The 27,526-nt window shown below is 36.2% G+C and overlaps 1 protein-coding gene across 3 annotated transcripts in view; it reads right to left on the bottom strand.

The window, feature by feature from the left end:
- The window catches only part of LOC148956357 (peroxisomal ATPase PEX1-like), an 84,965-nt gene that overhangs the window by 13,834 nt on the left and 43,605 nt on the right, over positions 1-27,526 (bottom strand). For all 3 annotated transcript variants that reach the window (XM_089095025.1, XM_089095030.1, XM_089095020.1), the window contains exons 9-13: positions 22,275-22,434; positions 19,587-19,749; positions 16,824-16,992; positions 11,871-12,046; positions 9,231-9,365 (exon numbers count right to left, since the gene is read on the bottom strand). In XM_089095025.1, coding sequence (XP_088951151.1) covers positions 9,231-9,365; positions 11,871-12,046; positions 16,824-16,992; positions 19,587-19,749; positions 22,275-22,434 — 803 coding nt within the window. The remainder of the gene's footprint in view (positions 1-9,230; positions 9,366-11,870; positions 12,047-16,823; positions 16,993-19,586; positions 19,750-22,274; positions 22,435-27,526) is intronic.

Genomic DNA, 27,526 nt, shown 5'->3' on the forward strand with positions numbered 1-27,526 from the left:
GACACCGGAGTTTTTCTTATTAGATCTTTGAACTATTTTTTTTTAACAAATCTAATTTATTATCTAATTTTTGAACAATTTTTAAAAAACTGTCTATCTCAAAATTTTCATCAGGTGGGTTTGGAAAAAGAAGGCGTGTGGGGGGGGGCCTGTTGCCCTCGGATCTCTTTTGACTATTAAAAAGTGAACTTGAACTTTTCATTTCCAATCAAATGAGCCCTCTCTGAAGTCTATACGAGTATCGCTTTCATTTGAACCATATATGCCCCAGGGCATAATTTGTAATGCCTGCCCTCAGGCCCGTGGGGGTTGTGTCGACACCTGAGTTTTTGTTATCTGACTTTTGAACCATTTTTTGATTTAATGGCTATCTCAAAATTTTTATCGGATGCATTCAGGAAAAAATGGGCGTGGGAGGGATAGTTGCCCTCCAATCTGTTTTGACTCTCAAAAACTGAACTAGAACTTTCAATTTCCAATCAAATCAGCCCTCTCTGAAGTTTTTACGAGCACCCCTTCCATAAGAACCATGTATGCCCACTGGCCATAACTTGAAATATCTTCCATTGGGCTCTGGGAGGCTTTGTCAACCCCAGAATTTTCATTACACGATTTTTGAGCTCTTATTAAAAAAATGGCTATCTCAAAGTTCTAACCAAATGGGTTTGAGCAAAAAAGGGCGTGGAGGGAGGGGGGCTAGGTGCCCTCCAATCTCTTTTGACTCTTAAAAAGCGAACTAGAACTTTAAATTTCCAATCAAATGAGCCCACTTTGAAATTGATACGAGCATCCCTTCCATAAAAGCCATTATGGCCCCAGGGCATAACTTACAACACCTGAGACCGGGCCCTGGGGGGTTGTGTCGACCCGGAGTTTTTTATATGATCTTTGAACTATTTTTAACAAAATAGCTACCTCAAAACTTTTATTGGATGTATTTGAGAAGAAAGGGCGTTGCGGGGGGGGGGGGGGGCTGGTTATACTCCAATATCTTTTGACGCTTAAAAAGTGAACTAGAACTTACAATTTTCAATCAAATGAGCCCTCTTTGAAGGTTATACGAGCATTCCTTCCATAAGAACCATATATGCCCCCATGGCATAACTTATGACCCTTGCTTTGAAGACCTTGGGGGGGGGGGGAGTGTCATGCTCAAAGATGCCATTTCCAGAACTTTCAACTACGCTGAACAAAATGGCTATCTCAAAATTTTGATTGAATGTGTTTGGGAAATGGTGGGCGTGGAAGGGGTGTTAGTTGCCTTCCAATCACTTTTAACTATTCAAAAGGGCACTAGCCATTTAAATTTCCAATCGAATGAGCCCTTTTTTGAAGTTTCTACGACAACACTTTCTATAAAAACCTTATATGTCCCCAGGGCATAACTTATAACCCTTGCCCTGAGGGCTGTGGGGGATAAGGTTGTCATCCTCAAATACCTAATTTCTGAATTTTCAACCACGTTGAACAAAATGACTATCTCAAAATTTCGATTGGATGTGTTTGGGGAAAAGGTGGGCGTGAGAGGGGGGTTCCAATCACTTTCGACTATTAAAAAGGGCACTAGCCCTTTGAATTTCCAATCGAATGAGCCCTTTTTGAAGTTTCTACGACAAAGCTTTCTATAAAAAGCTTATATGCCCCCAGGGCATAACTTACAACCCTTGCCCTGACGGCTGAGGGAGAGTGTACTCCTCAAAAACATAATTTCTTTCTGGAAATCAACAACGTAGAACAAAATGGCTATCTCAGAATTTTGATTGGAAGTGTTTGGGGAAATTATGGGTGTGGGGGGCGGGGGGGGGGCACTTACCCTTTGACCACTTTCTACTAATAAAGACACTAGTCTTCTCATTTTCCAATCAAATGAGCCCTTTTTGAAGCTTCTACGACAAAACTTTCTATAAAACCCTTATATGTCCCAAGGGCATAATTTACGACACTTATCCTGAGGGCTATGGGGGGGGGGGGAGGATTGTCATCGTCAAAGAAATAATTTCCAGATTTTTCAACTACGTTGAACAAAATGGCCACATCAAAATGTTGATCGGAAATGTTTGGGGAAATGATCGGGGGGGGGGAGTCTCCCTCCGAATACTTTCGACTATTAAAAAGGGCAACAGCCCTTTCAATTTCCAATCGAATGAGCCCTTTTTGAAATTTTTGCCACAACGCTTTCTATAAAAACATTATATGCCCCAAAGGTATAACATACAATCTTAGCCCTGAGGGCTGTGGGGAGTGAGGGTGTCATCCTCAAAGACCGAATTTCCAGAACTTCCAACTACGTTCAGCAAAATGGCTATCTCAAAATTTTGATTGGATGTGTTTGGGGAAAAGGTGGGCATGAGAGGGGAATTAGTTACCCCACAATCACTTTTGACTATAAAGGGCACTAGCCCACTCAATTTTCAATGGAATGAGCCCCATTTGAAGTTTCTACTACAACGCTATCTATACAAACCTTATATGCCCCAGGGCATAACTTAAAACCTTAAAATTCCCTTTGATTTTCCCTTTGAATTTCCAATCGAATGCGCCCTTTTCCAAGGTTCTACGACAAAGCTTTCAATAAAAACCTTACATGCCCCCAGGGAATAACTTACAACCCTTGCCCTGAGGGCTTTAGGGGGTTGTCATCCTCAAAGACATAATTTCCAGAACTGACAAATATGTTGAAAAAAAATGGCTATCTCAAAATTTTTACTGTAGCCTATATGGTTGGGGAAAAGGTAAGCGTGAGAGGAGGTTAGTTGCCCTCCAATCATTTTCAACTATTAAAAAGGGCACTTATATGCCCCGGGGCAAAACATACAACCCTTACCCTGAGGGCTGTGGGAGGGGGAGTTATCATCCTTAAAGACCTAATTTCCGAAACTTTCAACTACATTGAACAAAATGGCTATCTTAAAATTTTGATTGGATGTATTTGGGGAAGTGGTGGACGTGGAAGGGTTGTTACTTTCATTCCAATCACTTTCGACTATTAAAAAGGGCTCTAGCCATTTCAATCTCCAATCAAATGAGCCCTTTTTGAAGTTTCTAAGACAACGCTTTCTATAAAAACCTTATATGCCCCCCAGGGCATATCTTACAACCGTTGTCCTGAGGGCTGTGGGGGGTTGTCATCCTTAAAGACTTAATTTCCAGAACTTTCAACTAAGTTGAACAAAATGAATATCTCAAAATTTTTATTGGATGTGTTCATGGAAAAGGTGGGCGTAAGAGGGGGGTTAGTTGCCCTCCAATCACTTTCGACTATTAAAAAGGGTACTAGCCCTTTGAATTTCCAATCGGATGGGCCCTTTTTCAAGTTTCTATGACAAAGCTTTCTATAAATATCTTATATGCCCCCAGGGCATAACTTACAACTCTTGCCCTGAGGGCTGTGGGGGGAGTGTCCTACTCAAAACATAATTTCTATCTGGAAATGAACTGCGAAGAACAAAATGTCCGTCTCAAAGTTTGCATTGGATGTGTTTGGGGAAATGGTGGGCGTGGAAGGGGTGTTAGTTGCCTTCCAATCACTTTCGACTATTAAAAAGGGCACTAGCCATTCCAATCGAATGAGTCCTTTTCAAAGTTTCTAGAACAACTCCTTCGATACGAAGTTCCCTGGTCTAAAAAAAAAAAAAATAATAATACATTGTGCCAACATCATTCATTACATAGGCAGCGCTATTGCGCTGCCTATGATTGTTCATTTGTTAGAGCATTCATCATAGGCAGCGCAATAGCCCAGCCTAAGTAAAAAGCAAAGTGGGTACATAGTATTACGTATTCTTATTTTATCACCAATGCACTTCGTATAGAAGGAGTTGTCGTAGAAGCTTCAAACGGGGCTAATTCGATTAGAAATTAAAAGTTTTAGTGCCCTTTTTAAGAGTCAAAAGTGATTGGAAGGCAACCAGCCATCTCCCACGCACCCTTTCCCCTCAAAGAGAACCGACCAAAATTTTAAGATAGCCATCTCTTTCAACATAGTTGAAAGGTCCAATAAATATGTCCCTGGGAATAACACCCCCCTCCCACAGCACTTGCAGCAAGGGCTGTAAGTTATACAATTCGCCCATTGTTTACATATATTATTTTTCATTGGGAAGGGGGGGGGGTTGTTTGACATTTGGTGTCCTAAAAGGCAAAGACATTTAGATGAAGCTTTAAAGGAACGTTGAGGGGAGTGTTGAACATAATTAGCACAAACTATGTGCGTGCGTGGTGTCAAAAGGTCGTATACCAGGAATGACTTAGGGCATCAAGTTGGAACTTTCTGGAAATGATTAGGGGGATTATCAACTGACCAAAAGACAATATGTACACGCTAACACTGCTGTTACTACTATTACTAATACTACTACTACTTCCACCACCACCACTACTACTACTTCTACTACTACAACTAATACTACTACTATTACCGCCACCACTAATACTACTGTTACTACAACTACTGCTTCTATTGCGACTACTACTAAAGCTGAGGCTATTAAGGTGAAAATTTGACGAAATGTTGAGGGGGAAGTTGAACTAAATCAAAAACAACTAAGCGCATACCGGTTGTCAAAAGAGCACATAAGCAATATTTCAGGAATGAATTAGCGTATTAAGTTGAAACTTCCAGGACATGATGAGGCGGGTGTTCAAGTGACCAAAAGGCAATATATGCTTACTGCTACTACTGCTAGTACTGTTACTACTGCTGCTAATACAACCCTTCTACTAAAACTACTACTCCTACTACTACTACTGTGTCTCCTATTACTACTAAGGCTAAGAGTATAAAGGTGAAAATTTTGGGAATATTGAGGGGGAAGTTGAACTAAATAAAAAAAACACTATGTGCATGCAGGTTGTCAAAAGGGCGAAACGGCTTGGAGTATGAGGTTAACACTTAGAGGGCTAATTGTGGAGGATGTTGAACTAACCAAAAGTTAATATTTGAACGCTGCTACTACTACCTCTACTACCACTACCAGTGCTGCTACTGTTACTAAGGCTAAGGGTATTAAGGTGAAAATTTCAGGGTATGTTGAGAGGATGATAACCTAAATAAAAACACACTATATGCATGCAGGTTGTCAAAAAGACGTATCAGCAGTATCCCCAGAAGTATTTACGGTATTATCTTGAAACTTTCAGCGTGTGTTCAGGGGGATACTGAAAAAAAAGGTGCTATGTGCATACTGCAACTATTGCAATTACTAGCATTAAAGCTATTGCTACTACTAAAGGCAAGGGTTTTAAGGTGAAGCTTTCAGGGAATGTTTAGGGAGATGTCCAACCAAACAAAAAACACTATGAGCATGTGGATTGTAGATTGTCAAAAGAGTAAGCCACAAATATCTGGACAATATCTCAGGAATAGCTTAGATTATTAAATTGAAACTTTCAGGGTATATTGAGGCAGAATTTGAACTAAGCAAAAGGCACTATGTGCATACTACTACGATTACTGCAACTAGTGAGGCTATTGGTATTATAGTGAAATTTTCAGTGAGTGTTTAGGGGGAGTTTCAACTAAATCAGAACACACCATATGCATGCAGTTTGTCAAAATGGCATATTAACAATATCTTAGGAACGGCTTAGAGCATTAAGTTAAAAATTTCAGGGCATGTTGAACTAACCAAAAGGCACTATGTGCATACTACCACTATTGCTACTATTACTACAACTACGAATACTACTTCTACTGAGGCTAAGGTTATGGAGGTGAAACTAAATCAGAGCACATTGTGTGCATTCAGGTTGCCAAAAGGATGCATAAGGAGTTTCTCAGGAATAGTTTACAGCATTAAGTGGAAACTTTCAGGGCGTGCTGAGAGGGAGGTTAAACTAAGCAAAAGGCACTGTGCATACTGCTGCTACTAATACTACTCTTACTACAACTACTTCTACTGAGGCTTAGTGTAGGAAGGCAAAACTTTCCGTGAATATTTACGGGAATGTTGAACTAAATCAAAACTTACTCTCTGCATGCAGGTTGTCAAAAGAGCACATTAGCAATATCCCAGGGATAGTCTAGGTCCAGGGTATTAAGTTGAAACTTTCAGGGCATGTTAAGGGGGATGTTGAACTGACCAAAAGGCACTATGTGTATGCTACTGCTATTACTACTACTACTACTGGTACTACAACTACTACTAAGACGGCTACTACTAATACTACTGAAGCTAAGGGTATTACGGTGGAACTTTCAGGGAATGTTGAGGAAGATGTTGAATTAAATCGAATCACGCTGCGTGGATGTAGGTTATTAAAAGTACGTTACAGCTATATCCCAGGAACTCCTTGGAGTATTAAGTTGAAACTTTCAGAACATGTTAAAGGCGATGTTTTACTAACCGAAAGGTACTATAAGCATATTACTACTACTATTTCTACTGCTAAGAATAATACTACTACTAGGGCTAAGGGTATTTGCAATTAGTAATAATGTTACTTAGGGTAATGGTATTAATGTGGAACTTTCAGAGACTGTTGAAGTGGATGTTGGGCCAAAACAAAACGCATTATGTCCACACAGGTTATCACAAGGGCGTATTAAAATATCTCAGAAACGGCTTGAAGTATTTAGTTAAAACTATGAAGGCATAAGGAGAGCACATTGAACTAGACCAAAAAGGCACAATGTAAATAAGATTACTGCTTACTACTAACACTACTACTGTCACTAATTCTACTCCTAATGCTCCTACTGTAGCTTCTGTTACTATGACTACTACTATTGCTAATGCTAAGGGTATTAATAAAACTTTCAGGGAATGGTGAGGGCGGTGTTGAACTGAATCATAAAAAAAAACTATGTACATGTGGGTTATCAAAGGGATGCATTAACAATACCCCAGCAAAACCTTAAGGTATTAAACTGGAAAACAGTAAAACTCAAAGTAACCGAAACGAAAAAGTAACCTCAAAGTAACCTACAAAGTAAAACTCAAACTAACCGAGTAAAACTCAAAACGAGCCCCGTGCCTCCCAAAGACCAGAACATAACTTGCAGTTTACTGAAAGCAAAATACGTCTTAAATATTTCCCCTTTTTTTAACTTTAATAAATTTTTAGTTTTTTAACAAATAAGGATTCGGATCTCCAATGTAGGGTTATCAGAGATGTTGAATTCAATGACAATGACTTTAACCAAAATCATCTTCTTTTTTGTGGTCTTTTCTCTTATTCCTAGAGAAATTGTGAATTTTCTTATCCTAGTAACTTTTGATGGGAAGCTTTAGATTTATCAAATTTTATAAAAAGAAGAAAAACCAAAAATAAACGAAATTTCAATGCTTCTCAGTTATGCTTTGTTATTAAAATTCTGTTTTTTAGAGCTTTAGTTTCTATTACCAATAGAGAGTTTTCCGGCATCAAAATAGCGTACCATAACCTCAGTAGTCACGTTATTTTGATGATGCTGATAAAGAATGGCGTGGAATTCTTAAGCTACAAAAACTGGACTTTTGTACAATACGCTTATTTTAACGCACGCAATCTTTATCAGTTAAAACCGCCCATACCTGCAGTGGCCGAGTGAGCTGAAATTTCTGTACCAGTAGGCATCTCAACAAGTGGAAACATTTAATTTCCACAAGGTATTGAACGCATTTAATATGCATTTAGCGTTTAGTATACTATAAGGAGGCTAAAGGTTAATTATATTTAAATAAATAAAATTGAAAAATAAATTTTTTTTTATAATAAAAAAATTGAATAAGTGAAATTTGAATAGTGTAATTTTTATTTTCATTTCAATGCTTTAATAACTGGAAAAGAGGATATTTGTAATATAATTAGCTGTCAATGAAGCGCCAATGGCGCAGTAGGCTTTAGATTTATACAGCTATAGAATGGGGCAGAAGCCAAATTCTTGCGCATAATGAAACTAAATTCATCGAAAATAGTTTTGGGAATAAATAAGTGTAAATTTAATAATCCATATATAATGACGCCAGCTGGTGAAAAATCCGTCACTTCAAAATTTAATTTTACACTAATTTCATTTTTATTTTCAATGTTGTAATAAGTATGTAAGAAAATATTTGTAATATTTATAGAAGGGGAGGAGGCAGTATCCATACTCATGTTCGTAGTGATTTTGTTCGTTTCAACCTTGATTCGCATATTTAATTAAAGCTTTATTCGTTATAAGATTCATTTATTAATTTATATTAGTACATGTTTTATGTTTGTTTTTCTATTCATTTTGGGTTTCATTTATGTTACAATAGTAAAATAGTTTTGTTTGTTTTAAGCTTTATTTGCATATTCAATTTTAGCTGAACTCATTTTAAGATTTATTTATTCATTTATATTAATACAATAAAAGAATAAAAACGAGAGCAATACGAAAGCAGAAGAGTGGAACAACAAGAAGATATAAGAAAACTAGAAACAATATTTAAAAAAAAGAAAACTAAAAACAATTGACCTCCCTCTCCCTCCCACACAAAAAAAGCAAACCAAATGTATTTAAGCAACTCTAATCCCATCCAAGTAATAGGCATTAGCAGGTTAGATTTTAATTACTTTTAGTTTTATTGACGGGCAATCCTGATTTTCCCTTTCTCTTCTTCACGTAATTAGTTGCAATTCCTTTTTTCTTATTGTTACACATTTCTGTTCTTTTCTGGTTTTTATCGGCATTGAGCATGCATCGTTTGACGCATCTAAAGATATTAGCGTTTTTTTTTATCTTTCCTTGTCCTTTTTCGGTGACCGGCGTTTTAAACAAAACAATATCCCCCACCGACGGGCTAACAAAACAACACAACCAAAAATCCTATTATGGCACTACTACTAAAAAAAAAAAAAAAAAAAAAAAAAAAAAAAAAAAAAAAAAAAAAAAAAATCTTCCCCGGAAACTACTTCAGTCATACTCACGCACAACCCCAATTGGTAAATGACTCCAGGAGCTCGGCAAAACATGCCGAGCAGAGAACTGTGACCGGGTTGTTTCACACTGCGGCCGCCGAAATGCATCGCCGAAATCCACACCAGTTATAAACATGCCATTAAAAAATTCTGAGGTAAGGCTATTAATAATATCAAATATTAGCATAGACCTATAAAAAAGGACTTAGGCAACTCTATTGACATAGGCAACTCTACTTTAACGATTCCACAAGTGCCTTCACATTATTCATTTTTGAAGATTAATTTTCTTTTTTGTTTCCTTTTGACTAAAATCCATTTCTTCTTCCAAAGAAATTAAATGAAGCTAGGATAAAAGGTACCTTGATACTAATGAAATTAATTCCACATTCCCTGGCAACGGCTGAAGCCAACATTGTCTTACCAGTGCCAGATGGACCATATAAAAGGATTCCAGAACGAAGTCGAATAGGAACTTGAGCAAACAATTTTGGATACTGAAACAACGAATTTGGTTTACTTCATTTGTGAGAAAAAAGAAATCGGAGGTTGAAAAACGGAGATGTTATTGGCAGGAAGATTGGAAAATGGGATTTGAAAATCAAAGAATGCACATAAAATGAAAGACAGGGCCTTTAAAACTCCCTCGTCCAAAAAAATGTATAGCTGTTACCTCTCCTCCTTCAAATACAAACTGAAATAACAGCTCTTATTAAAAAGCTGCTGAAATACTAATAGAACTTAAAAATATAGGGTATAATATATATATTTAGCATGCTAAGTGAAAAAATAAAAAGGAGAGATAAGAAAGAAAATGAAGCCTGATTCAAAGCCAGAGATGTAAATGGAACTGTTATGACAAACATTACAAACATATAAACTGAAAAGGGTAGGGAAGGAAACAATATCAAGGATAAAATCCCTGGTATTGCCGGCCCACCTCAGTAAAAGAAAAAAAAGAGTCAACTTTTCAAATAAATATTTTTTTTAAACAACTTATAACAAATAATAGAAACAAAGAAATAGGTTCAAATCTTAAATGTTACTATAAAAGACATATAACATTTGCAAAATTATGACACACGATGTACGTATGCATATCAGATTTTATAAGTCAGGAAAAATAGAAAAAGGGGCATAATTCGACTGAAAAACGAAATAATCTTTTTGAGAGAAGATGTGCTTTCTGTCTATCACGAAAAAGAAAAAGGCCAGCATAAAATAGAGAACGATTCCCATGACACAAGACGCACAAATGCTTGTATTTTACACCATGCCGAAGTCTCTAAAATAGTTATGTAGCATTTCGATGTTGTAAGGCCTGGAATAAGTTTGCAACTTCTTGCTATAATGGGCAGCAAGAAATATAATGCTTTTATGCAAATTGTTATTTCAAGTAAGGTTCTTGTTTCTAGCTCTCCAAGGTTTGGTAGGTAAAATTTAAGCGTAAAAAATTCCAAGTTTTAGCGATTTACCCAAGTCAGAAAATGATATGTATCCCCTCTTTCTATATCTAGAGTTTAAAAATAAAACGAGAATGCCAAAGAAGATACGAGGCAAATGATAGAACTGATCGACATAACATGTTGATATTAAGCGGGACGGCTAAAAATAGCAGCCAGAAGGACAGTTTTAAAAACATAGCAGCAGCCAAGGGACAACTTTGAATAATCTAAATTGTACAGGAGAAGCAAAATTCTGGTTTTTGTGGAACATCAAAATTTAAGAATAAATGAAGTATACCCATAACATTAGTAGTCTCGGATGTTCAATATTTGGTTACAATATTCCTTTGTCACGAACTTTTCTGTCTATCATGCGTTTTCTGTACAGGATCCAAATAAAATATAATTTCTGTAGGCCAAATTCTTGGCTGGGACAAAATATAACGACGTTTCGAAATAATAACTAAATAGCAGCTAAATGAAGTTACCCAGTAAAGTTCATAAATGCATGTCTGTGGAGTCGGTCCACTTTACAACCGACGAGCAACTCGGACTCCCTGTATTTTCAATATACTGACTCCAACTACGACTCCTGAAACTTTAAACATAATTGCTCCGACTCCAACTCCTATTGTTTCTGTAGTATGGTTGCCAAAAAATTCTATTCACTATAATTAGCCTACTAAATTAATTTTGTTTAATATTGCCACTATTTAGTAGTATTTAAGAGAATTTGGCTTGGCTCCAGCCTTTATACGTTTCCATAATTCTGACTCTAAATCGGATTCCAAAGGATCATACATTATTTCTGTTACTCCAACTCCATTCGGCAAAAATTTACTAAAAGTCCGACTTCGACTCCATAGCCCTGGTTGAAACTTGCGAATCATTCAGAGTTTCCAACTTTCAAGGAAAAAGGAATTTGCTCTACTTCTCTGTTTGACATTCTAGACAAACAGAAATCTCTATCCGGTATGCGTTCCAGCGATACCAACGTTTTTCGTGGGAAAGAAACGTTACAGCACACACGAATTTTATATGATTTAGAATTTAGTAGACATTTTTCGGGTGAACTGCGTGTATAAAATCAAATGTGTTACAATATCAAGTTCTTGGTTAGGATATAATTCGTAATGGATTTCTAAAAATCGTAACTACAAGGCAGGTCAATGTAGTTACAAAATAACGTTCCAAAACTGTAGGTTAAGTTACTGATATTCCCTATTCAGCCATGTTGAAAACTAGATAATATGGGGACTATGAAAAATAGAAAATATTCTTATTATATTTTATAGTTTAAGATAAGAATTGTACCAAGATAGCCTTAAGAGACAAAGCCTGCTTATTACACGAATTCCTTAAAAGTCACCAAAGTTTCCAAAGATACATATTTGAAAAAAATCAATGGCCTTCAAAGAAGGCATAGCTTCATAATGATGTATTACGTTGATAACCGAACTTGAAATATAATAAATAAATACAAAGCATATTTTTATATAAAAATATTATATAAAAATTTTATAATAAAAAACACATTTGGGCAAACAGCAAACTCACCTTCGCAGGCCACTCCAGCGTTTCAATCAATGCCTTTTTCACTTGTTTTAGACCACCGATATCACTCCACTTAATGGTTGAATTTTTCATTAGACTGATACCTTGAAGGCTGGTTGGGACGTATCCATTCAAGCTTTTTTCAACATCATCAAACTCTACTTGCAAGTTTACCAAATCTACAAACATTGGTCAAATTCAACAGATCTACTGCATAAAAATACTACCTCTGTACATTGCTCTTTGATGGTTTAAATTCATAACATACGTATCGCCGTCGAAAGGGTATATATAAGAATTTCTTTTAATTGCAGAGTAGATTAAAAACAAGTTTTTCACACATGCGCACATGGAAAACAACGAGAGGGGATTTGCAGAATCAAAAATCGGGTCAAAACAACCCTCCATCATCTACTGAAAAAAAAAAAAAAATTATGGGCTAAAAAAATCTCAATGCTTCTAACCTTGTGTGAGAGTTGAACTATTTGGGGGTTCAAGAATTCATATTCTCTCCCCTTTTTTTCCGAAGAAATACCCTGATAACTTTGAAAGGTTGGACCTATGGCGATTTAGACGTTTTTCCAATGTTCAGCTAAATAATGTGGCTTCAGCCTTTGAGCTAGATGGAATAAAGCTTTTTTTTCAAACCGTAGCTAATCTACCATAGGTCCTAAGAAGTAGATAGAAATATACAACTACGACCAGTCGAGTTGTCTCCCCCCCCCACCAAAGATCTTCAAGGGTGCAACGGTATTACCAATCATTTTTGCTTACAAATCGTGAACCAGTTTACATTCTTAAATTCCATAGAGTATTTCACTAAGCCAACGTTATGTTTAGATTATAGGCTTATTATAAATTTATAGATTCTAACTATATCTATCTTAAAAATATGATCCTTGCGGATACAATCAGACGTTAATATTAATTAATAATAAAACTAGTTGTGTCAATTTGTGTCAAGCACAATGGAAATTTTAAGAACATTACTATAATATTATTACTGTAATATTACAACATTGGCAAGTCCCCTGTCCTCCAGTTTCGTTTTGAAAATAGAAAGCTTGTCATTGTCGACAGAGCCGCTTCATCACCAGCCACGGCACACGGCCCGGCTTGACCTTCGAGACGTCAGTCTGCCATGCATCCAGCTAAAGTTATAAATAAGATGGGAGAAATAATTTTAAATTCATAAGAATAAATTTTATTAATACTCGGTCATATAAAAGTTAAAGACCTGGTCTTAATGTTGAAGTACAATCCAAGACAAGTCTCCCCTTCTAGAGCAGCTTATAATAACTAAAATCTTTAGTCTTGTAGTTTGTAATTTCGCAAAAGTCCCTTAGGTTTAGTCTTCATTTCTTTCAATTGCCGTGCTATATAAATACAGAAAGACATGTTAAAATACAGCAGCCAGGAAATCACAATTTTGAAGTTTCTCATGAGAAAAATAGTCTCTTATAATTTTCAAAACTGAAGATAACAATGAAAGAAACGAGGAATTCAAACAAAACAGAGATATGCAACATTGCAGTATTCTATCATTAAACCTAAAAGCAAACACTACAAAAACGAGAACCATTATTTTCATTTATAATCATTTGCATATTTTTAAAGAACAAAGAGAGAAAACTCAATGAAGAAACAAACAAAACGAGACAACAAATAATGACCTGTGACCTGTGTCGAGTTGAAGTCTTCAAGTGGTATGACAAGATCCGCAATACTGAGATCCTGAGGACCTTCAAGTTAGCGAACCTCTCTACCCATGTAGAAACTCGTTCTCTAAGAGGGTACGGCCACTTACTCCGCCTCCCGCCAACTAGCCCTGCAAAGATCATATCGGACTTCGATCCCTCGATTGTCTGGAAACTTCCTCGAGGCAGGCTGCGCACCAGATGGGCTGATGTTAGAAATCAACGCCTCTTCAACCGCAACATCGACCCTAATGAGGCCCCATCCCTAGCCCTAGACAGGGCTGCTTGGAGAAGACTGAGAGTGCTGTCAACCAGTTTCCTGTACATTGACTACCCTGCTGAGCAAGAGCGTTAAGTCAAGTAGGTAAGTCAAGGATCTGTTGCGACAATTGTAGTTTAATACTGGTGGTAGTTTTATGTGTTTTCAGTTTATTTAGTTTTTTAATCTTTGTTCCTTTTGCGCTAAAGACGCCTCGGTTTTATACAGGCAAAATATCCGCACCGTTTTTTTTTTTTTATCTTTTCTCTACTTGCCGTAGTCTCGTTTTGTTTGTTTCTTCATTGAGTTTTCTTTCTTTGTTCTTTGTCATGGCTGGCCAATTCGGCTAAGATCTTTCATGTTTATTTCTACACAAATTACTGATGCGATAATGCGTCCCAATGCAACGTCTTCGATTTTTATTCTTTACCTATTTTTTTTTTACTACTACTACTACTAACAACTCACCGCAGCACCTAGCCGCCTGAGGCCAACACAGCTACACACGCTCCTCCTCCACCCCAATCTATTCAAAGCCTCCCTTTTTACGCCCACCCACGAAGTTCCTATTTCCTTTAAATCCTTCTTTATGACGTCCTCCCACCCCAGACGAGGACGACCTGCTTTCCGTTTAGCCCTAGACGGTTGGTCGAATAGAACAATCTTCGGCATCCGTCATCCGCACAACGAGCCCTAGCCACCTCAACCTTTCTTTCATTATAGCCCTAGAGAGCGGTATTGAACCACATTTCTCGTATAGCCTATTGTTTGAAATACGGCCAGTCAGCCGGGTACCTAGAACAATCCTTAAGCAATTTCTCTGGAAAACATCTAGCAAATCTTCATCCGCTTTTCGGAGCGCCCATGCTTCGGAGCCATATTTGACCACTATCATCACTGTAGCTTCTAATATTCTAATCTTGGTTTGCAGGTTTGCAGACTTATCTTCCTGTTCTTCCAAGCTTTTTTTAAGTGTGAAAAAACACCCTGAGCCTTGGCTATTCTACTTTTAACATCTTCACTGCTCCCACCATCTTTACTAATAATACTACCAAGGTAAGCGAAGCTACTACTACTACTACTACTACTAAAAACTCACCGCAGCACCAAGCCGCCTGAGGCAAACACAGCTTCGCACGCTCCTCCTCCACCCCAATCTATTCAAGGCCTCCCTTTTTACACCCGCCCACGAAGTTCCCATTTCCTTTGAATCTTTCTTTATGGCCTCCTCCCACCCCAGACGGGGACGACCTGCTTTCCCTTTAGACCTAGACGGTTGGCCGAAAAGAACAATCTTTGGCAATCTGTCATCCTGCATCCGCACAACGTGCCCTAACCACCTCAACCTTTCTTTCATTATAGCCCTAGAGAGCGGTATTGAACCATATTTTTCGTATAGCCTATTGCTTGAAATACGGTCAGTCAGACGGGTATCAAGAACAATCCTTAAGCAATTTCTCTGAAAAACATCTAGCAAATCTTCATCCACTTTTCGGAGCGTCCATGCTTCAGAGCCATATTTGACCACTGTCATCACTGTAGCTTCTAATAATCTAATCTTGGTTTGCAGACTTATCTTCCCATTCTTCCAGACTTTTTTTAACTGTGAAAAAAACACGCTGAGCCTTGGCTATTCTATTTTTAACATCTTCACTGCTCCCACCATCTTTACTAATAATACTACCAGGGTAAGTGAAGCTGCCCACCTAATCAATTTTTTCATTACCCAACGTCACCTTTTCATCTTCGCTTATTCCTAGCCTTAGTGACTTAGTCTTCCTAACAGTAATTTTAAAACCAATTCTAGCACCCTGAACACGCAAAACCTCTAGAACGTCATTCATTTTGCTCACATTTTCATCTTGGAGGCTTAAATCATCAGCATAATCCAAGTCCAGGAGACTTTTTCCTCCCCATTTGATTCCGTGGTCTCCCATTGCCTTTCCTGAGCTCCTTAAAATAAAGTCCATCAAAATAATCCATAAAAAGGGGGATAGAACAAAACCCTGCTTAACTCCTGATTTAATACAAAACCAGCTGCTAACCTCATTTCCTACCTTAACCGCAGCAGTGTTATTCTCGTACATGGCACTAGTCACTTTAATGTTTTTGTCTGGTATACCATACAAGGATAAAACCTTTACTAAAGATCTTCTTTCAACAGAATCGAACGCTTGCTCATAATCTATAACACAGAGGACTAAAGGTGTTTAATAGCCCAGGCATTTCTCAATTGTTAGCCTAAGAGTGAAATTTGGTCGACACATCCTCTACCGTTTCTAAAACTGCACTGCTTATTTTTTTAAACTGCGTTTACGGCATTTCTAAGTTTAAGTATTGCCACGTTGCAAAGCAATTTGCTACCTGCGGAGACTAGACAGATAGCTTAATAATTACCAAACTGTTTTTTAATTAACTTTTTTATAAATTGCTTTAATTAAGGTTTTCCTAAAATTATTAGGTACTTCCCCTTTTTCAAAAATCATTTTCATAATCTTCAGTAACTTATTTCTAACCTAAAAGCCATCATATTTAAGGAACTCACTTTCCACACAATCAGCACCTGGAGACTTATTATTCTTTAACCCATTTAGTACTGCTGCTAATTTATCCCCACAAAACACATAAAACGTTACGTCCAAAGGATCACGCACTTTTTCAGTATCCTCTATATTTTTTCCTGCAACTCTATCTTGGTTAAGCAAGTTCTCAAAATGTTCGGCCCATCTCGCTTTAGTTTTTTCCTTATCGCTAATTGCGACCCCATTCCTATCTTTAACTGGGACAAGTCCGGATTGACTACTCCCTCTCAATTTGTTAACGTGCCAGTACAATATTTCACTATTATGCCGTCTAGCTGCATCTTCCAGATCCTCGGCAATTTTATCCAGGGCCTCTACTTCACACCTCCTTAGTTCATATTTTTTTTTAAGTTTGTATTTTCCAACAATAATACAGTTTTTATCGATTCCAATAACAGCAAGAATAAATTTTTCTCACCATGTGAACTACCTTTCTGAAACGAAAAGTCAAAAGCTCTTTCTGCAACGCATTTAATATCTGCAGCTGAATAGCCTTCCATACGCTTCAAAAGCTCGTCGAAATTTTCATCAGTTTCACCAGGTAGGAAACTTGGACATATCATTTGCAGCAGTTTCAATCTTTGCATCTGAAACAATTATATATAACTGTAAAAATGACAAGTTGTAGGTACATAACCTGGGGTTTTATGACCTTTTCTTCAAATACATATAGTCCTCATTTTTAATAGATCCCGTTTGTCCACTGATTGTAAAGAGGAGCACTATAGACATTCGTTTTTGTCTTGTTCGGTGAGTAACAGCAGTTCCGGAAGTTGTTTATAATGTGAGTTGTATTTATTTGTTTCGTTTTTTAGGTTTTTTTTCTTTTTTTTTCTCCAGTGTGTTTAGTCCGTCGTTTTTTTTTGGTAGTTTTAATTTAAAAAATTTTTTTTCTTTTTTAAGTTTTTTTTATTCTTTCCGTTTAGAAATGGTCCATGACGTGGAGCCGAAATATTCGGATTTTTTTTTATTAATTTATGTTCTTTCTTTTTTTTTCGTTTTTGTTTCACGACTTTATCAAGCCGAATCAAACCCGTTTTTCTCCCTTAAATTTTCGTAAATGTAAAAGCAGTGTGGTCTAGGAAATTATTTATGTACATAATTATAATTATAGTCTAGATTTTATCTTTAAAAATTACCCCCCCCCCCCACGTGGTCAACCAGTCGGTAAAAATATTGTGCTTCCAATAGCAGTAGGAATCACTACAATTTTAAAGCAGTCTATTCAATTTTTACCAAAATTTCGACCTTGATCAGTAAAAGGTTGGTAAAGATGTCCCTTACATCCCCATGAAAGATTTTAATAACACTTGTAGCTCTCGAAGCAGACTGTAAATAAGGCATTTCCATTACTGGCACCTTGAACTATACCTTCAACAAAAGAATATAGAACAGGAAAAAAGGTAACTGATTTGAGAAAGCAAAGAATGGGCAATCCATTTAGAAGGAATTGGCTATTTGAGTATGTTTCATACAAGTTACACGTGCTTAAACTTGGAAAACCCATTTTGAGGTCTGGAAGCTGAGTAATTATAGCAAATTTAGACACAGCCAATGATTTATATACAACTGTGAATATGACAAGTTGTATGTACACAATGAAAATTAAAGTCTACATTTTTCTTTAAAAGTTACCTCAACTAAGAGCATCAGAAACTCGTTCACGAAAAATGGTATATTCTTGCACAATATTTAAATTTGCCAAAATTTATGCAAGTGCCACGATGCCAGTATCTTCGCTATATATGGGTAGCATAGCTGGTAATTTTTGGCTGACCTTGAAAATATCAAGAGCAAAAAAGTCATTACAGGATTACCTCTAAAGCCGTACTGACCAAAACGGCCATTAAATTTAACAACTTTTGTAAATATAATTATCCGAGATAGAAGCCAACGCTCGGTTGCGTCAAAAGTTATATTTCGTCTGGAATAGGACCTGGGTACAATTTATTCCAATAAGCTTAAGAAGGCGCAATTGATTTACGTCTGTCCTCGTAATGTGCTTTACATCGATAGCAAAGAACTAATATTTCCTCATCGATTAGTTCTTGAGGTAGAAACGATGGCCAAGGCTTAGCAGAAAATTAACTAATTTAACTATGATTGAGATAGAAATGCTGTTTACAAAAATCGTAAGTTCCTTCGCAAAGTGAATTAATTTCACGACTAAATTCTTCTAGATTAGCTGAACATTGAGCATAAAAAATGTCACTTATATCCTCTTCAAAGATTTTGACTACACTTCTGGTACTAGCAACAGACTTGGAAAAAGGTCTTTCAGTTATTGGCAACGTTAAACTATACCAATGACGAAAACAAAAAGACGAGAAAAAAGGTACATAATTTGAAAAAAAATGTGCAATCTTTCCGGAACATATTGGCTATTTGAGTATGTTAGAGACAACTTGCATGTATTTAAACCCAAAATACCTATAATTATACCGAATCTTATATCTATTAACAGTGGTTATAAGGCGAACCAAATTAACCACCCGGAAACCTCAAAAACTGTTCATGCAATTAAATAGGCTGAATTGGATTTTAAGACTTACGTTGGTTATTTTTATAAGAATTTTAGGAACTTTAAAAAATTAAGTACGGGACTCCCTGTGATTATGTAGAGTGCTGCTGTACATTGAGGATTTCCTGTTACCACTGATGCTTACTGTTTTGCTGCTCATTAACTATTTAACAGTTTAAGTACTTCTGCATTAACTGTTATACAAAAAAAAGACATATACAGTAGTTTCAGGGAAATAGAATGTTGTCACGAGTGTTCTTAGATGTAGGTTAGTTGAAACTTTCGAGAAATTTTACCAGCATAGCCTCAACGACAAGTTTTTAGACTTTGTTTTTGAAAAAGAAAAGAAGGATAAAAAAAAATTACTGTTACCAGCTCTTTTTTATATTGCGGCTAAACAAGACTTGCACTTGATCCCAGTTGGGAGGGCGGGTCCTTCCTCCTTCGCCCCCAACCTGACAGATTTCAAGGAATTATCTCAATGGAAAACTTCGTAAATTATGATCTAATCTATTTATAACCCCTTTTCCTGTGAGAAATTTCATGATAATCCGTTTCCTGAGACATGATCCGTAATCACCAATGAACAACACTATACTAAGAGCAGCAGAAATTCTTTATTTATTTGATCATTCTCATCGGTTTTAGATTGAGCCTTACCTTATCTGGGTTTTTCAGCTCAAAAAAATAAGTGAAAAAATGACGGCCTTGGTTAACAGCTAGTTTTGAATGAAGATTTGCCTTTGATTGGGCAATTCCAATGATTAACAGCCTCGGATTTCTTTCCGTGTTTTCGACTATCGAACACAGCTTTTCTACAATCCTAAAAAGAAAATGTGTATTTTCTATATACACAATTGTCAATCGAAACATCAATGACAATACTATTTATTTACAAGCTGTCAACGTAGACAAGGAAAGAAGAAGAACAGATCAGACAGTTTCTACTTTCACTTACGAAAGAAGGAGAAAAGATGAAAAAAAAAATATTTCGATACCAAAATTAATTGTGCTTAAAGTTTATTTTTTTTAATAAAATAAAATTTAACCAGCTTTGCTGATTACCTTTTTGGTTAACTTTTGTGTAGAGTAGATTATTAGAGATTACAATTCCTCAAAGACTAACGTAGGTCTTAACAGAATTAACTCAATTGTGGGGACTAGAAAAAAGCCGCCAAAAGATGACAAAAGAATTGAAATCCATATTTGTACTACGAAGAAGAGAGAGAAGAAGAACTATATATTCCACTAGAGCTCCCTAAAAAGCTTGACGATAATGCTATACAGAAAAAAAAATACAAATAGACTAGTTGCCTAAATTCAGAAAATGTCTGAAGACGACAGCCTTACGAATAGACATGGGAGCTCTTATGCAATTATATATATTTATTTATTTATAGTAGGTTTTAGTACGCCTGTCACTGCTTTATTTAAATTAAACCCTTTTTCTCTCTTAAACTCTCTTTGTAAATGGAACAGCTGTGGGGTCTAAGAAATTGTAAAAAAAACTTTATACTTCGACCCAAAGCAAAGGAGCTTAAATCAAAAGTACCCAAATATTGCTTTGGGGAGAGGCACATAAAAAACGAAGAACACTTGCGAATGATTCAGAAAAACATACTCGACATTTGAGGGGGGGGGGGCGGACAGCGTCATACACCACATACCATGTACGTGCCTGGATACAGGGTAGGCATTTTTTGCACCAAAATTGAAAGTATTATAGGCAAAGTCGATTGCTCCTCCATGTTATTCAAGGAGAACAGCCGTAATCACAAAGTACTTTTTTGAGCTAGAATTCTTCCAGATAAGGATTGATATACAAAAAATTTCAAAAAGCTTGTTTTTCGACGAAAACTGAGAGACTTTTTTCCACCACATGAGTGATAACCAAAAAAAAAAGAAAAGAAGAAAGAAAGAAAACAATAGATTGTCCGTTAGCTTCCTCGGTTACTTGTTTAATACCCTTAACTGCATTTAGAATGGCACCTTTACTCAGGCAAGTAATTTTCTTTCGAAACTTGAAACATGTAAATAATAATAAAAAAATAAAATAAAAAAACAACGGACCCAGTCCACATTTACATTGAAACTGAATAGAACAACAGCTATCTGTGTACTGTTATAAATGTCAGAGCCAATTCTTTTCAGTTCCAGCATTTAACGCATACGATGTTTCTTACATCAAATATTTTTTATGGAGAATAAAAAGCCACTAGCAACTTACGGTAGATGATTAGAAAATTTTGGTAAGATAAAAGGATAAAAAAAAGGAAGCTTTGACGTACATAATTAAATATGGGATTGGCAAGGATTTAGCATGTTCAGTAAAAGTTAATTGAAGTACCAAGGACATCGGAAACAAAAAAAAATGCCCCCTGGCTCCATCTTAAGTCTATTCATAACTCAAAATAGGAATTTTCATCGATTTCACTTTTGTTTGTTATAAGATTACGAAGATTAAAGACTTGCGCAAAGTTTCGCCAAAGTTCACAATATTGAACGGTGAAAAAAAAGAAGCGGAAACTGATGCGGTAATTTGCTTTTCCTGCTTACACAACATAGGCTAATCTAACGCTCAACGGGGTGGTTCACTATAAGGCAATCAGGCGATAGTTCAAAAGAGTAAACATTTCAATGCATCACGTCTGATTGGATTTTGTTCTGCTGGTGTCTGAAGCAAAAAATTGAATTTAACATTTGTGCTTTACGTAAAAAAAATTGAGTAATACAAGTGATACTTTTGGAATCGGAAGAAAACAAGGATCCTACTGATATGTGAATGAAGTCGAACACTAAAGGACAATATATATCAAAACAGTACAATTGGTTTTACTAAGAAGATGTTCTTGTAGTAAGTGAATTAACTAATGATCTGAAGTGTTTAATGTTTAGTAAGCCTAATAATAAACATATTAATGGATACCTTTGATTTTTAGCTATCTGATGATACATACATTTCTTTTCAATTCCTAATTGGTAACAAGCTGTTAGGGTTATATTTTAACATAATTTTAATCACTGTTTTTTTTCCCAGTTTACTTCCAACAGTCTTTGTCTTTTGCTACAGCAATCAGGGAAATTAAACTTTCTACAACTCCATGATGATATTTTTTTTTCCGCTCATTTTCACACACGTTGCTTATTTTCAAATTTGACGTCCGCTAAATATCAAAACCGCATAGCTTTCCATGGAAATCTTTTTCATAAAATAGAGTTCCCGGATTTTCCTAATTTTTTAAGAGGTATATAGTTATTTAAGTTTTCACTTAACTAATTGAAAGAATCAGATTTCATTTTTACTATCTTTGGTACTTTAAAGAGAAAACATCAACTTAATGATGATACCTGTCAGTATGAGAAGCCTCTATGGGGTTATTAACCACAATGTTTTCCGTCTTACAAAACAGAACATCCATGTTATCAAGCACCAATAAAGATGGCTGTACTTTTGATAAATCTTCCCAGATTTTCTCCAGTTTTCCAGATATTGAGACTGGACTTTTCCCTAAAAATACCGTAAATATAGCAACAGTATGCGAAACTCTCGAATGACAAATGGTGACCATTACTTAAAATTATCTAAAATCACACTTGCTAGTGACCAGGAAAACCTCGCTGCCACCCTTTGATGATGCTGTCTATATTCTATTAAAGATTCCATCAGAGGTGGCTATAAGAGTCCTACATGCGAAAAGATATATGGATACTAAGGTCATGTAGCATTTGTGAGTTGGAGGGGGGGGGATCCAGCACAAATAAAGGGCGGTTGTATGTGGTTTGTGTACTGGACTGGATGTCTTTCAGGGTTGGGATTCGAGTCCTGGTGTCACTGATTATTTACTTAAAGATGAGATGATCGGTGACTCTGTAAGCTCAGCTAGGACCGATGAAGTTCCAATTTGGTACTTGAAGAAATCTGGGGGGAAAAACACAGGAAGGATCGGACGATTTGCCCCCAATCACGCATGGCACTCCTGGCAGAAGGCAGAGAATCAGGAATTACGTTGAGTCAGCAAACAAGAAAGACATTTGAGTTGTTTAACTGGTGTCTTTCAACCTTATTTTACATTGGCAAGCCTAAGTCAAATTTCCCTGAGCAACCACTTCGTCCGATCACGTGAAAGCTAACATTTTATCTTCCGACTACTGAAATAGCCCAATGTAACGAAGAGACCATAGTCTGGGTCAAAAACGAAAAATGAATACGTTTCAATATGATCTCAAATATAAATTATCTTGTCACCACCTGTTATTTTTTCTTGACGATACAGATTTATAAAATATATCCAATTATGTTTTAAGAAAGATGTGGTGCAGGAGCAACACAATTGTTTTTTTTCCTTTTATTTTTACCCCTCTGCCGTCGATTTCGTTTATTGCAAGAAAGCAGCAAGGGCCTGACTTCTGCAATTTTTTTACTGAAAGTGCGGATCTCCGGTCAGGTTAATAAATAAGATATTACATTATGAAAGCTAGGTCTAATTCTGACCTAGGGTAAGAAAAGGATGGTTTTCGCTTGTCCTCGAGCCAGAACAAACAGTGTGTCAGTTGAAGCGAAGTTTTATAGCATGTGTCAGAGAAGACTGTTTTGCCAAAATTTCGTTTCTTCAAGCTGTGTTTTTGCTTTCGAGTTGAAAGCTCTGTTCAAGCAAGTAAGCAATCTGGTAGTTTGAAATTAAACTAGGTTAACATCTAAAACTTTTTAAGATGAGCGACAGTTCCCTGCCCCCAGTTCTGGTATGTTTTCTTACATTAACAAATAGGAAATTTTTCAATCCAAACAAGGAAAATCTCTCCACGGGCCTGAAAGTGCTACTTTCTGCTTTTACGAGCAATTTCTGTTTGCTATTCTGTTGAGTTTGTGATATAATTTTCTGCGATTGGGGATGAAGTAGAAGAATGGTATCACGTTTAAACTTTAATAGTTCTCTCTATGTTTCAAAAATTGGGGGTTTTCAATAGTTCTCTCTTTGCTTCTCTCCTAATGGTAATATAAGAAAGTTGTTCTATAGTAAGATTAAGAAAAAAAAAGTTCTTTTTAACCGAAGTAAGGAACAACATTAGAACTTAAAACGAACAGAAATTATTAGGGATATGGGAAGGAATTAAATCAAGTATTTTGCAGGCATCAAGACATGGCTAATTGTAGAAAAAACCAAGACAGATAGTCCGAGTGATTGAGAGGCAAATCTGGGATAAGCCCATTTTAGGATTGTATAAAAATGATGTTAGGTTAGGCCCTCGTCAATACCTCGCTCTTTAAGCTAAGTTTGAATTTTGTCCCAGTTCTTTAAGAATGACTCATGAATCACAAAGACCGTTTAATTAGAGCAAATAGCTATTTTTAAATTACTAAAAAAAATTTTAGCGTAAAGAGCAAGGTATTGACGAGGGATAATTTTAATTTCCTGAAATAATGCTGGAAAATCCAGCTCCCCATCCATGGAAAATTCCCTTACCCCATGAAAAGATCCTCCCACGTAACCCCCGAACCCACAACCATCAAAATCCCCCCTGAAAACGTCTGTATACTTCCCAATAACCAATACTATATGTAAATAATGGGCAAGGTTTATAACTTGCAGCCCTCCCCCCAGGGACGGTGAGGAGGGGGGAGGTTACGTCATCCTAAAAGGCATAATCATTAGGTTTTTCGATTATGCTGAATAAAATGGCTATATCAAAATTTTGATCGGCTGACGTTGGGGAACAAACGGGCGTGGAAAAATGACGTTGGGGAAAGGGGGGGCTAGATACCCTCCAATATTTTTGGTCACTTAAAAAGGAAACTAGAACTTTTAATTCCCGATCAAACGAGCCCTCTCCCGGTCTTCTACGATCACTAGATCAATATGATCACCTATGAAAAAAAAAATAATAATTCTACATTTTTGCACATTCCACATTTTTGCTGTCCCCTCCTCAACGCCTCGCTCCTTACGCTAAAGTTTTTATTGCTTTAAAAAGTAGAGTTACGACAAAGAGTCAAAATTTAGTGTAAAGAACGAGGCATTGAGGAGGGGACAGCCCCTTTCATATACGGAATAATTTCTGCTCGTTTTAAGTTTTAATGTCGCACCTTCAAAAAAAAAAAAATTGGAGTTTTTTAAATTTAATTGAGTGAAAGGGTAGGCACGTTGCAAATTGTTTGAATCAACGATATGCAATGATTTTCAATCTGTATTATTTCAAGTACGAAATAGGCAAGTGGCCCCTCAAAGACAAGCCGCCCTTCACCGCAAGAATTTCTCAACTGTATGACCCAAAGCACGAAGCGCACCCTTAGACCTTCCAAGACCAGCTCCCTCGCCGAATTTTTGGCAGAGAAATAGGCAGGGAATTTTATTGTGACTGATCGGCATGATATTCATAGGGCAAGTAATCTGAGTCAATGAGACATGATAACGATGAATTTAGAGGTACATTTCCCCTTTCCGACCACCAATCTGCTTGGAACTTACAGGGTAAGTAATTTTGGGCAAAGAGACAGAGCGGATGGACTTTCAGAGGAAAAATATGAAAGTTCATCCGCACTAAATTGCCTGCATTCACTTATAATTTAGTAAAAAGGTATTTACAGTCAAGGAGACGTTAACCGAGGAATTTTAGACAGTTGATTGTAACGGCTCAGACGCTAACAGGCTTTAAATTTTCTTTTTTGGAGAATTTTCGATTTGTTACAGAGTGCCTTGTTAGCAAGAATCGTAAAACTTGTTCTTCTTCGGGGACGAGAGGTTACATACTTGCGGTAATTGGTCTACCTTTTTGGTCGTTTTCATTACATTTAAAGATAGAAGACTTTGTCTTTATAAAATCTATTGCGCAGTAATTGTAAAAAATAAGCAAAGCAATGAAATAGTTTACTGATTACTAAGAATGTGTTTACGTAGCCATCAGCCGGAAACAGACGTAGAAACAAATTATTTTTAGTCAAACTTTTCATAGAATCAAATTATTTTTAGACACAGCGTCAAACTGTTAGAAATAATAGGTGTTATATAGTAAGGTAAATTAATATAGCCTTAGCTTGTATATACTATAATTTTTGAAATAACAGCACTGATTGTGTTCCGTTTTTATTTGGGGCCAAGTAGCAGAGCACTAGTTAGTTTTACATGGTGCATTTTAAAACAATGACTCAATATTCGGAAATTCAGGATAAATATGGTTTTAACAATACAACTTTTTTTGGGATCGTATTTTAATGAACATCTCGTCTTAAAAAAAAAATATTCCTGATGTATACCATTTATAAAGTTTTGAGAGGTTGACAACTTCAGTATTATGTCAATGCGGATGAAACGGAATCGAAGTAATGCTCCCGAAAAACTTCACGCTGTCCAAGCAACGTAAATCTGGCTTGCTTGAAATACATAAAAAATCAAAGAACTTTTCTAACCAAGGTGCATACAAATTTTAGGCGAGCCAAAGATGTTTTCATGGTAAATGAGGCAGTCTTAAGTCCCATAAAGTATATTTTTAGTGCCTGTATTTTTAAGTATTGCAGGAAATTACTTTTTATCAGTGTTCATTTAAAGACTACTTCAGGATTTAAGAATTCAGAAAGCAGCTTCAAGTTTGAAAAACGCTTCCCATCCCTCACTGAATTTGATTATTCTAACAAGATCTCCAGATGTTTCGATCGTTCGTATTTAATACTATTTTCAAAAATTTTAATTTATTTTATCACAAAGCTAGTAGATGGATTAAATACTGTGCTCGAAGCGATGTTCATGAGCACACATGCCTATATTTACTGTAGTACATTCATTAATCATTACAGATGCCAAAGACCATGCTGATGGCGCATAGTACCACGTATGGTACCATAGTATCATATTAATATGGTTTCATAGATGTTGTCAATCACGTAAAGGCTGTGCTGAGAGTAACCTATAAGAAAAGATTTTAAAATAATAACACAATGACATCATAGTAACTTAGTGAAAAGTTTTGCTTTGTTCGTTGCTAATTAGTTGCATAAAATTAACCACATAAGAAAAAAAATCTTAGGATTCGCTACAGCTAGTGGCCGAATTTCGGCACAAACGAGGAAGAGAGTAGATTGGGCAATTATCCCTCTCCCTTGTAAAATCAAAATATAAAAATTAAATAATTTTGTATTGCACAAACAATACGAACTTAACAAAATAATGGTCCAATTTATTCGCGACCCCCCCCCCCCAGCCTACCCATAGTGTTCTATTTAAAAGATGTTTTCATTACATCCACTTCATAGTAGCTTAAGTCAATTACTTTCAATTACATATGAAAACTAATATATATTACTCCATTCCAGATTAGATTTAAAATACATTCTTCTTTTTTGTCTTACGAATTTCGACTAAGAATTAAATCTTCTATAGCCTAATAATTAAATCTTCTTTTTCCAAAATCCATACTAAATAATCGAAATGCTATAATAGTTTGAATATATAACTTGCTATTATTTGTTTGAACCCAAATCATTAGAATAATGCAGAAAATTGATATTACTACTTAAACTTTAAAATATTTGTTAATTTAAATTTTAATCCTTTTCTTTCTAGTCGAGGAGAGCAAACGTATGAATGCATATTGAATGGGTGAAGGTATGT

Source organism: Artemia sp. Qi Xiang Cuo, chromosome 1, assembly GCF_049724085.1.
Source record: "Artemia sp. Qi Xiang Cuo chromosome 1, ASM4972408v1, whole genome shotgun sequence".
Taxonomy (NCBI): domain Eukaryota; kingdom Metazoa; phylum Arthropoda; class Branchiopoda; order Anostraca; family Artemiidae; genus Artemia; species Artemia sp. Qi Xiang Cuo.